Here is a 12,845-nt window from a genome sequence, read left to right on the forward strand (position 1 = left end):
TATTCTAGTTAAGGAACCCTGCGTAAAGCTTAAATAGATGAAGCTAAAGAGTGGAATTTCATAATTTAGTAAGGACCAGGGAAGGGCTTTGGGGGGTCTGGATCTGCTTAGAGCCCCTTGACTTACCTGGCAGATTATGGATACTGGGTTTTGGTAGAATTCAAGAGGAAAAAAAGAGCTAGAAGTTGAAAAATCATAAAATTGTTGGATAGGTCATAATGTGTGTGGTAGAAATTGAGTTGGATGATCTTCAAAGTCTTTCTCAATTCCAAACACTTCTGTGTTTATGATCATTTATATACAATTAGTTAGCCAACATCAGATCTTTCATTAGCACTCGGCATTTTCTCATGAGTCTTTTCTATAAATTAAGTATAACTTTGAAAAATCTAATACCCATAGCTAATCATTTTAATGTGACACTGTTCTGTACTTTCTTCCTTTTTCTAAAAAGACAAAGTCAATCCAAAAAGCTCTCAAAGGAAATTAAATTGGATTCCATCATTTCGTACCTATGATTACTTCAACCAAGTGATGCTACAGGTAAGAGGGCTTTTGTTCTTTGATTACTTCATATGTTGAATACATGTAATAGAAGACAAAGAATAGTGTTTGTCAAAGTGTGATTAGGAGATCATATGCATTACAATCAACCAGGGTATTTAAGTGGTTATTTGGTAGACTCGTTCAACATAGATGGTTATACTCTAATGAATTACCCTTCAAGTAGTTTTTCCGCCCTCAAGAATGTAAGGTGTTTATAGTTTCTATCTCCAAGAGAACTGGTTAGTTTCATGGAATATGGTTCCGAAGGACCATATTCCTTTGAGTGGGACAGATAAGGGTACAGATTTTGCCTTTGTCACTTACTTGCTGTATGTCTTGACTGAATTACCGTCTCCGAGCCTTGATTTCTTTCTCTTTAAAATGGGTAAAAATTATCTTTATCTCATTGAGATGATGTGAGAATAAAATAAAGTGAACACGTGTAAAATATATAGTACAGTGTTTGGCAATATTAGACGCCTGGAAATTATCAGTCCAGTCCCTTTTCTCCTTCAGTACTGGCTGACCACCCAGCACTATGACCATTAGTGGTCATAAAGGTGTCTGAGAAAGGCATTGTGTGAGTGAATATTTTCAAACCTATCCCAATGTTAGGGGCAAAATTCTGACTGTGAATGAATGGAGCCATATCGTAATATTCTACTTCATTTTTCTTCCTTTTAAGAAACAGACTCTCACTTTTTTTTTTTGACACAAGGTCTCTCACTCTGTCATCCAAGTTGGAGTGCACTTGTGTGATTGTGGCTCACGGCAGCCTCAAACTTCTGGGCCCAAGCAATTCTCCCACCTCAGCCCCCAAAGTAGCTGGGACCAGAGGTGCACACTACCATGTTCAGCTAATTATGTTTCATTACGTCTCACTCTGTCACCCAGGCTGGTCTCCCAAGCTCCTGGGCTCAAGCGATCCACCTTGGCCTCCCAAAGTGCTGGGATTACAGGCGTGAGCCATTGCACCTGACCCTCTCTCAATTTTATTAGAGGTTTTGTTTCAGGGATCCTATGCACAAATATTTGCTAAATAAAGGACTTAAAATGTGTTATGTGAAATCCTGTTGCCAATTTTATGAAACCAGATGCTTGTTTGAAATATTTTAGAAGCTAGACAAGGTATAACTACACCCTAGAGGGGTAATTATGTTCACAACTACAGAACATATGGCATTCAACTGGAAGGATCAGAATATCTTGGGTAATTCCCTCCTTTCCACTTTTTTCCCCTCCATTAGGCTTTAATAACTTCCCTAGAAAAGTCTGTTCTTTATTCATGAAGTTTTTTCTTGAAATAAACAAGCTCAGTCTGGCTAATCAGAGCTGACTTCAACCAGAGAGATGGAAACATCAGGGAGTCTGAGAAGAGGGACAGTAGAGGGCTCTTTCTCTTCACTTTCCAGTTTCATTACAGCTTTGGCCATTCTTCTGAAGCATGAAAGAAAGCGGAGTTTGGAGGGCAAGAGAGCAAGGTGACTTTGTTTCTTATGGCTTGTATTTCAGAGCAATAACTTAGCTTTGGATGTTTCCTTCCTGTTTGCCATACTGTTGGTCAAACGTAACAGCCTCCTGACATCTGCATAACAACCTACACTGTGCTGTCATGTAGAGTAGCCGATTTCATCCTCATAAGAAGAAGCCTATGATTAACTTAATAATGATGTTGATCCCTTTTACTGCAGGAAAGAGGAGACCAAAGCTGGGAGAGCTTGCACCTTGCCCAAATCCAAGACCTGTTGAGTAGCACAGCCGAGTAGCACACCATGTTTTCTCACTTACACTCCAGCCCATGGGGGTCCAGACTAACTCAGAGCAAACCATCTCAGTAGAGAATGTGGTAATCAAAATGCCAAAAGCAAGCAGACATACAGAAAATGAGTAGAGAAGCAAAGTGCCTTACCAGATCTGCCTAGACTCTTTTCTGAACCTATGTGTTTGGAAGGTCACTTGAGGCATGTGGCAATTTTGGATGTCATCTTTTGATGTCTAATGGGAAATAGCAAACACCCAGTTTTAAAAGTTTTTACTTAAAATTTTATCTTACAAAAATGTATATAACATATATTAACAGTTAAAAAAATAGTACAGGTAACACTGAGCTTAAGAAATAGAGCATTACTTTTAATTAGGCTATTGTCCTTTCTTATTGATTCGTAAGAGATCTTTATATATTCTGAACACAAGTCCTTTGTCAAATATATGTATTGTAATTAAAAAAAAAAAAAGAAATAGAGCATTACCAGATCCTTTGAAATCCCTTTGTTGTAATCTTCTTCTTCCACACCACTTCTTCCCTACTATTGCCTGAGTTCTGTATCAATATTCCTTTGCTTTGCTTTGTATTTTTAGGACATGTGTATGCATCTCTAAGTGATATGTTGTTTTCTTTTGTATGATTTTCACCTTTATATAAATGGAATTATATTGTATGTATTCTTCTCTGACTTGATATTTTTGCTCAACCTTTCTTTTTCAATTCATCCATGATATTGCATGTAACTCTAGTGCATTCATTTTTACTTCTGTATTCTTGTTAGAACATACTACACAATTACTTACCCATTTTGCTGTTGATGGGCACTAGAAATCTGTTTTAGCTCATGCTCCTTAGGAAGTAGAGGCTGAAGCAAAATTTATATGCTAAGGTTTTAGTGGGATATGCAATCTCAGGATAGCGAGGGTGAGGGGAAAAGTAAGGCAGGGAAGAAGGGAACTGAAATATAGGGTAGTTTATTACCAAGCTGGATAGAGCCTCACAAGAACACACAGCGGGTTGTTCAGTCACTCGTAAAAGGCACCACACCTTGGAGTAGTCTGTATAGGGGAGGAAGAGAAAATAGTGTATCTACCAGTTCCTTTCTTTCTCCTGTCATTAGTCAAAAGTCACACCCAGGATGTTAGCAATTCTGTCCTTTGGGTTACCTGGCTTTTCTGGAAACCCAGTGGGGTACCCAGGTCCCATGCTCCGAGGTAGATGAAGTTACTGCCTTCATGAATCCAGTCATTTTGGATGGATACTGAAGCACCTAGTGCTGGCGGAGTTAGGAGACTAGGTTGGGACTGCAAAAGCAAAGCTAACATCCCTGGCTTGATTGAGGGTGGGTTGGGGTATGAATGAATCTTGAGGAGGCGCATAAACTGAGTCTGGTATAGCTGTAGGTTTTTGTTATTGTGAGCAGGTTTGCTTTGAACATTTTTGTTCATATATCCTCTTCCATATAAGCAAGAGTGTTTCTAGGTGTATATCTAGGAATGAGATTGCTGGAGGGTAGGGTGGAATGGTAGGGTAGCTCCCCTCTACATGAAAATGACAATGCTTTTCAAGTGGCTGTGTTTCACTGTGTATTTTACTGTTCATTTATATTCTTAGTAGTAGTGGATGAAAGTTCTTATTGCTCCACATCCTTGCTAACATTTTATTGTCTAATTTTTAAATTTTTGTCAATTGGGTGGGAATGGAATGGGGTCTTGTTTCATTGCAAATGACAATAAGCCTCTTCACAAATTTTGAGGCCATTTGTGTTTCCTCTTCTATGAGATGCTTGTTTCTAGCCTTTGCTCAGTTTCTTATGGTGTTGTTCTTTCTAATTATTCATATTTTGGAGATTTTTAAAATAGATTCTGGAAACAAATCACTTGCTAGTTATGTGTTGCAAAATTCTTGTTCTAGTTTGTAGCTTGCCTTTTCACAATTTAAGGTGACTTTTGACAAATTGTTAATTTTAAAGTAATCAAATTTACCAATCAAAGGGTGTTTGCTTTCCTGTTTAAAAAATTCTTACCATAGATAGCTCTTATTATTTTGAAATACGTCCCATCAATACCTAATTTATTGAGAGTTTTTAGCATGAAGGGTTGTTGAATTCTGTCAAAGGCCTTTTCTGCATCTATTGAGATAATCATGTGGTTTTTACAGCCAATATCATACTGAATGGGCAAAAACTGGAAGCATTCCCTTTGAAAACTGGCACAAGACAGGGATGCCCTCTCTCACCACTCCTATTCAACATAGTGTTGGAAGTTCTGGCCAGGGCAATTAGGCAGGAGAAGGAAATAATGGGTATTCAATTAGGAAAAGAGGAAGTCAAATTGTCCCTGTTTGCAGACGACATGATTGTATATCTAGAAAACCCCATTGTCTCAGCCCAAAATCTCCTTAAGCTGATAAGCAACTTCAGCAAAGTCTCAGGATACAAAATCAATGTAAAATCACAAGCATTCTTATACACCAATAACAGACAAACAGAGAGCCAAATCATGAGTGAACTCCCATTCACAATTGCTTCAAAGAGAATAAAATACCTAGGAATCCAACTTACAAGGGATGTGAAGGACCTCTTCAAGGAGAACTACAAACCACTGCTCAAGGAAATAAAAGAGGATACAAAAAAATGGAAGAACATTCCATGTTCATGGGTAGGAAGAATCAATATCATGAAAATGGCCATACTGCCCAAGGTAATTTACAGATTCAATGCCATCCCCATCAAGCTACCAATGACTTTCTTCACAGAATTGGAAAAAACTACTTTAAAGTTCATGTGGAACCAAAAAAGAGCCCACATCGCCAAGTCAATCCTAAGCCAAAAGAACAAAGCTGGAGACATCACACTACCTGACTTCAAACTATACTACAAGTCTACAGTAACCAAAACAGCATGGTACTGGTACCAAAACAGAGATATAGACCAATGGAACAGAACAGAGCCCTTAGAAATAACGCCACATATCTACAACTATCTGATCTTTGACAAACCTGAGAAAAACAAGAAATGGGGAAAGGATTCCCTATTTAATAAATGGTGCTGGGAAAACTGGCTAGCCATATGTAGAAAGCTGAAACTAGATCCCTTCCTTACACCTTAGACAAAAATCAATTCAAGATGGATTAAAGACTTAAACGTTAGACCTAAAACCATAAAAACCCTAGGAGAGAACCTAGGCATTACCATTCAGGACATAGGCATGGGCAAGGACTTCATGTCTAAAACACCAAAAGCAATGGCAACCAAAGCTGAAATTGACAAATGGGATCTAATTAAACTAAAGAGCTTCTGCACGGCAAAAGAAACTACCATCAGAGTGAACAGGCAACCTACAAAATGGGAGAAAATTTTTGCAACCTACTCATCTGACAAAGGGCTAATATCCAGAATCTACAATGAACTCCAACAAATTTACAAGAAAAAAACAAACAACCCCATCAACAAGTGGGCGAAGGACATGAACAGACACTTCTCAAAAGAAGACATTTATGCCGCCAAAAAACACATGAAAAAAATGCTCACTATCACTGGCCATCAGAGAAATGCAAATCAAAACCACAATGAGATACCATCTCACACCGGTTAGAATGGCAATCATTAAAAAGTCAGGAAACAACAGGTGCTGGAGAGGATGTGGAGAAATAGGAACATTTTTACACTGTTGGTGGGACTATAAAGTAGTTCAACCCTTGTGGAAGTCAGTGTGACAATTCCTCAGGGATCTAGAACTAGAAATTCCATTTGACCCAGCCATCCCATTACTGGGTATATACCCAAAGGACTGTAAATCATGCTGCTATAAAGACACATGCACACGTATGTTTATTGCGGCATTATTCACAATAGCAAAGACTTGGAACCAACCCATATGTCCAACAATGATAGACTGGATTAAGAAAATGTGGCACATATACACCATGGAATACTATGCAGCCATAAAAAAGGATGAGTTCATGTCCTTTGTAGGGACATGGATGAAATTGGAAATCATCATTCTCAGTAAACTATCGCAAGGACAAAAAACCAAACACCGCATATTCTCACTCATAGGTGGGAATTGAACAGTGAGAACACATGGACACAGGAAGGGGAACATCACACTCTGGGGACTGTTGTGGGGTGGGGTGAGGGGGGAGGGATAGCATTGGGAGATATACCTAATGCTAGATGACGAGTTAGTGGGTGCAGCGCACCAGCATGGCACATGTATACATATGTAACTAACCTGCACATTGTGCACATGTACCATAAAACCTAAAGTATAATAATAATAAAAAATAAATAAAAAAGTTAAAAAAAATAAAAATAAAAATAAAAAATAAAAAATTCTTACCTACCTCAAGGTAATAAATATATTCTCTTATATTTTATTTTAAAAGCTTTAATGTTTTATCTGTTATATTTAATGTGTTCATACTTTTTGAATTATTTTTTGTGTATGCTATGAAGGAGAAACATTACAAAGATAAGAGAATATTTTAAACTAGTGATTTCATTCTTCAGTGATGATGTGATTGGTTATATTTTTTACTTCTTCCCAAGTCACTTTTTGCAATTTATATTTTTTTAAGACTTGCTTTCAAATTTATTGGCGTAAAGTTGTTCATAATATTCTCTTATCTTCATAATGTCTGAAGCTTCTGTAATGATAACCACTTTTCACTCCTAATATTGTTTGTGTTTTTTGCCCCATGATTCATCTTACCAGAGGTTTGTCGATTTTAATGTTCTTTTCAAAGAATTGACTTTTAATTTTCTTGATTCTCTCCATTGTGTCATTATTTTTTGTTTTATTAATTTCTGCTCTTATTTTTATTATTTACTTTTTTCTACTTTTTGGGGTTCATTTTTTGTTCTCTAACAATTTTAGATTATTTAATTCATTGATTTGTAACCAATTTTCTTTTCTGATATATACATTTAGGCAAAGATTCTCAAGTGTTGTTTTAGCTGCATTTCACAGGTCTCGATAAATAGTGTTTAAAAAATTATTCTATTATACTTTCTAATCTCCATTATAACTTATTATTTGGCCTATTTTTTTTTTATGGTAAAATGTATATAACGTGAATTTACCATTTAATCACTTTTAAATATAGAATTCAGTGGCATTAAGTACTTTCACATTATTGTGCAACCATCACCACCATCCATTTCCAGCTTTTAAAATCTTGTGTAACTGAAACTCTGTACTCAAACAATAACTCCCCATTCTCACTTTCTCCCAGTTCCTGGTAACCACCATTCTACTTTCTGCATCTATCAGTTTGGCTATCCTAGTAACTTCATATAAATGGAATCATACAGTAATGTCCTTTTGTGACCTGTTTCACTTAGTATAATATCTTCATGTTTCATCCATGTTGTAGTGTGTGGCAAAATTCTCTTTCCTTTTAAGGCTCAATAATGTTTTGTTGTTTGTTACACATTTTGGTTATACATTCATCTGTTGGACACTTAGATTGTTTACACCTTTTGGCCATTATGAATAATGCTTCTGCGAGCATAGGTGTACACATACCTGTTTGAGTCCCTGCTTTCAGGGTGTTTTTTTTTTCACTATACACTCAGAAGTGGAAATGCTGAATCGCATGATAGTTCTATGTTTAGTTATTTGAGAGACTGCCATAGAGTTTTCTATGGCAGCTTTGTAATTTTATACTACCATCAATAGTGCATAGGGGTTTCAATTTCTTCATATCTTGTCCCAAAACTATTTGTTTTGTTTTAATCATAGCCCATCCTAATGGGTTTGAGGATTTCATGACTTTATACAAATAGAGAATCCTGCTTCAATTATTTGGGCTTCCTGAATCTTAAGATTGGTGTATTTTATTACTTCTGGATAATTTTCCACCTATATCTCACTGAGTATTTCCTCTTCTCTGTTATATTATCTCCTTCTGGAACACTGATCAGACGTATGTTGGACTTTCTGATTCTCTTCTCCATGAAATGAATTTATCTTATTTTTCCATTTGTATGTCTCCTTGTGTTACATTCTGAGTCATTTCCTCAGCTCTTTCCAGCTCAAAAATTTTATTTCTGGCTGTGTTCTAACATGCTATTTAACTTATACATTAAGTTTCTAATTTTGATGACAATATCATCTATAGACATTTTGTTTGATTACGTTTTATATCTCACGAGTCAGTTTTGAGTCTCTTGTTTCTTCATATTTCTAGTGCCCTTTGTTATTTATTTAAGCCTGTTAAGCACACTTATTTTGTATTCTGTATCTGATAATTCCAATATGTTATTTCTAAATATGATTCTTTATTTTATTATGTCTATTGCCTCTTATTCGTAATGCTTCATCTCTTCCTGTGTTTTATTTTTATTATAAGCTCATATTATTTATAATTTTATCTACATGAATTCTTTGAACCCTCATTTTAAAATAATTCTCTAGATGTGATTTTGATTTCCTTTTATTAGACATATGGGGTCAGGATCACTTTAAACTAAATATTAGACTTTGGTTGTTGAGGGCCACACAGGTAGTATATGAATTCTAGCTCCAAGTTTGTGTGAAGGTGGGCTTCTGCTTAGTACCTCCTAAAGTTGACTATTTTCTCTTTTCCTACTCTTCCCAGGATGGAGGCTGAGGCAGACATGCACATTCCCTGTCTCCTTTCACTGGATAAGATTTTTCTGTTTCACTTGTTGAAAGTATCACCCTTTTGGAGACCTGGCTTTATACTGTGGTCTTCGATTTCACCTCCTACCTTGTACAGGCCTCGGCTTTGCTTTTGTCCCCCAAGCTCTAGGCTATCAGTGTTAGAAGATAGTCTCAAGGCAAATACAGGGTCTAATATTCTCTAATGTCTTAATTCTCACAATCTAGTCATTTCTGATATCAGGTTATTTCCCTTACTTTACCAATAGCTTGGTCCTGTTTTGAAAAATAAGTTTTAATATATCTTATTCATCATTTTAGATATTCTCTACCAGGAGGCATTTGTCTGGCTGTTGAATCCATTATACAGCAGGAAAGTGATGGCAATATCCATATTTATCAGGAGATGACTAACCTAACCACAAATGAAAGTGTCCTTAAAATATTTTTAACATTTTTGAAATTAAGTGTTCTTAAAGTGAAACGACCTACACGTGGAAATGAATCTTCTTAGCTTGTGTTAGAGAATTTCATGTTAATTGGGTGTACATTGAAATTTGTTTGTTTGAATGACACATCATTTGATAAACATTTCATGTTTAAGGTTAAGTAGATTCTGTGTAGGAGGCAGAATAATGGAATTTTAATTAAGTCTGTGCCTACTTTATTGATATTTAAGGACTGCAGTGCATTTCAGTGTGCTATTATAATTATCTATGCATTTAGCAATAAAGCTATCATTTTATTATTGTTCCACTATTTAATTACATTATTATTCTCTCGTCATTAGTTATTAGATGGCTTTATGATTACACTGAGCGCAGATGGAGTGATCATTTATGTGGCTGAAAACATCTCTTCTCTTCTTGGACATTTACCAGTAAGTTCTTTCTACTTTTGGGAAAGTGGATCATTCTGGTTTGTTGTTTAGGGGTTCATTATTTATTTTCTTTTTTTTATTATACTTTAAGTTTTAGGGTACATGTGCACAACGTGCAGGTTTGTTACATATGTATACATGTGCCATGTTGGTGTGCTGCACCAACCCATGATTCTTCCTATTGATTCTTCCTACCTATGAGCATGGAATGTTCTTCCATTTGTTTGTATCCTCTTTTATTTCCTTGAGCAGTGGTTTGTAGTTCTCCTTGAAGAGGTCCTTCACATCCCTTGTAAGTTGGATTCCTAGGTATTTTATTCTCTTTGAAGCAATTGTGAATGGGAGTTCACTCATGATTTGGCTCTCTGTTTGTCTGTTATTGGTGTATAAGAATGCTTGTGATTTTTGCACATTGATTTTGTATCCTGAGACTTTGCTGAAGTTGCTTATCAGCTTAAGGAGATTTTGGGGTATTTTCAGGAGCATAATGCTCATCAGAGAAGATGTTTTCAATGTTGTCAAAATGTGCCCCTGTTTTATTGTCATTTCCGTTGGTTTCAGAATACTATAGATTGGGTGTCTTTATAAACAACACAAATTTATATTTTATAGTTTTAGAGTCTGAGAAGTCCAAGATTAAGGTGCCAAGAGATTTGGTGTCTAGTGAGGGCCCACTCTCTGCTTCATGGACATCTTTATTCTTACTATAACTTCATATAGTAGAAGAAGCAAGGGAGCTCTTTTTTTTTTTTTTTTTTTTTTTGAGATGGAGTCTCGCTCTTTCACCCAGGCTGGAGTGCAGTGGTGCGATCTCGGCTCACTGCAACCTCTGCCTCCGGGGTTCAAGTGATTCTCCTGCCTCAGCCTCCTGAGTAGCAGGGATTATAGGCACGCATCACCACGCCTGGCTAATTTTTGTATTTTTAATAGAGACGGGGTTTCACCATGTTGGCCAAGCTGGTCTTGAACTCCTGACCTCAAGCGATCCACCCATCTCAGCCTCCCAAAGTGCTGGGATTAAAGGCGTGAGCCACCATGCCCAACGTAGGGGTCTCTTTTATAAGGATACTAATCCCATTAATCATCTCCAAAGGCCCCACCTCTTAATATAATACCATCACATTGACAGTTAGATTATTTCAATATATAAAGTTTTGGGGGACATAAACATTTAGTCTGTAGCAAGGCCTTCATATTCCACTTATACATGTGTTTGAAGAGGGGTTACCTAGAATACATTTACCAACAACCCTCCCACACAAACTGTCTGCCATTGGCATGGTTGTGTTAACAAAAAGTTTTGGGAGAGGATGTGAAGAAATTGAAACCCCTATTCACTATTGGTCGTAGTGTAAAACAATCATATCTCGGTTGTTGTTTTCATTACATGTTCCTCATTCCACAGAGTTGTCTCAAGAACTTCACAAACCCTAATCCAGAGATCTATAGTACTCAAATTTGGAACATGGAAATTAATAGAAGCTAGATTAGATTATCTTGTAGTTAGGTTGGAAGTGGATTGAAAACATTTCACTAGTTTAGCCAGGCCAGTTGGCCTGTTCCCGTGGCCTTCTTGGAAGCTCAGAGTCCTTATACCCTTTTAAAAAAAATTACAGATGCTAGAATCGATCTCTTTTATTTCTCATTCTCTTTCATTTTTTTTAAAAAACAGTTTATATTTCCAAATTCAGCTTATATTTGTAGGATACCAAAACAGCTAAATGAAATAGTAGAGATATTTATTGGATTGCACTTTAGTATATTTAAACCACAGAAGGAAAAGAGTCTTTTAAAATATATATTAAAAGAAGGAATGTGCGAGTATGATCCATTACAGCTTAAATTTTGTTATAATGAAGACCAGAAAACTACCCAAATTCTTGTGGCATCAGATATTGCTTAAACCAAATTGGTCATTGGCTGAGACTGGTGACTTTTTCTTATTATGTGAGGATTTATTATAGTGATGGTGTTAGTTATGATATGATCTTGCTTCTTTATGTATTTGGTTCAGAGTTTTCAGTATCAAGAAGCTCTTTCACCCTTCAACATTTGAGGTACCACACACACACACGCCCCCCAAAAACCACAAGGCCTAGAGAGGTGTCTGGGACATGTGCTTTGAACTGCCAGCCTTAAACAATAAACTTGATTTACGTGAGATCAGTGTACTTAAAAATAAATGTATAACTATTACATTTGTACATAAACATCAAATGGGAATTAAGTTATATATTCCTATAAAACGAGGTTAAAAATGGCTACACCTGAGGCATAGTTTCACACTTCCTCATTGAATCCTAACTGTTCTTAATTTTTCAAAGCAGGCAATCTTTTTCTCAGGCTTTGATTAAAAATTTCATTTTATAAGTCATCCAACTTATATTATAAAATGGAGAGTGAACCATTTCTAGAGTGTCTGCGTGGCTCCAGGAATCTTCAGTTTCATTACATATCAGGGCACCTCTGTCTATGGAGCAACTCCAAACTAATAGCGTGGTGGGATGGAAAGAACTTGGTCTTTGGAATCAAATAATCTAGAGATTAAAATTTAGCTTTGTTTCTAACTACCTGACCTTTAGTTTCTCTTCTATAAGTGGGGAAATAATAGTACTTAGAGAGGGCTGGGAGATGAATTATTATAAATAACGTGATTGGCTAAGGCCCATCTGATCAGTGACATTTATACAGAGACCTGAATGGAGTATTGTGATATGCAGGTAACTGGAGCAAGTGTCTTTCAGACAGAGGAGAAAGCTTATGTAAGAGCCTGAAAGCAGGAAAAGTTACAGCAAAGAGGACAGTGTAACTGGAGTGCTGTGAGCAAAAGGAAACTAGAGATGATAAAGTCAGAGCAGTAACAGGAGAAGTAACATCCCTTTTCCTCTGAGATGGGAGGAAGCCATTGGGGAGGTTGGAGCAGATGAAAGAAATGATCTAACTTAAGTTTTATCAGAATCGCTTTGGCTGTTATGTCAAGAATTGGCTATGAGGGGCAGGCATGGAAGTACAGAGTCCACTTGGA

At 36.6% G+C, this 12,845-nt stretch overlaps 1 protein-coding gene across 7 annotated transcripts in view; it reads left to right on the top strand.

Annotated features, from left to right (window-relative positions):
• The window catches only part of PASD1 (PAS domain containing repressor 1), a 114,826-nt gene that overhangs the window by 39,458 nt on the left and 62,523 nt on the right, over positions 1–12,845 (top strand). For all 7 annotated transcript variants that reach the window (XM_054471327.1, XM_054471329.1, XM_054471325.1 and 4 more), the window contains 2 exons: positions 455–543; positions 9,731–9,820. In XM_054471327.1, coding sequence (XP_054327302.1) covers positions 455–543; positions 9,731–9,820 — 179 coding nt within the window. The remainder of the gene's footprint in view (positions 1–454; positions 544–9,730; positions 9,821–12,845) is intronic.

The sequence above is a fragment of the Pongo pygmaeus genome, chromosome X (assembly GCF_028885625.2).
Source record: "Pongo pygmaeus isolate AG05252 chromosome X, NHGRI_mPonPyg2-v2.0_pri, whole genome shotgun sequence".
In the NCBI taxonomy this organism is placed as follows: Eukaryota; Metazoa; Chordata; class Mammalia; order Primates; family Hominidae; genus Pongo; species Pongo pygmaeus.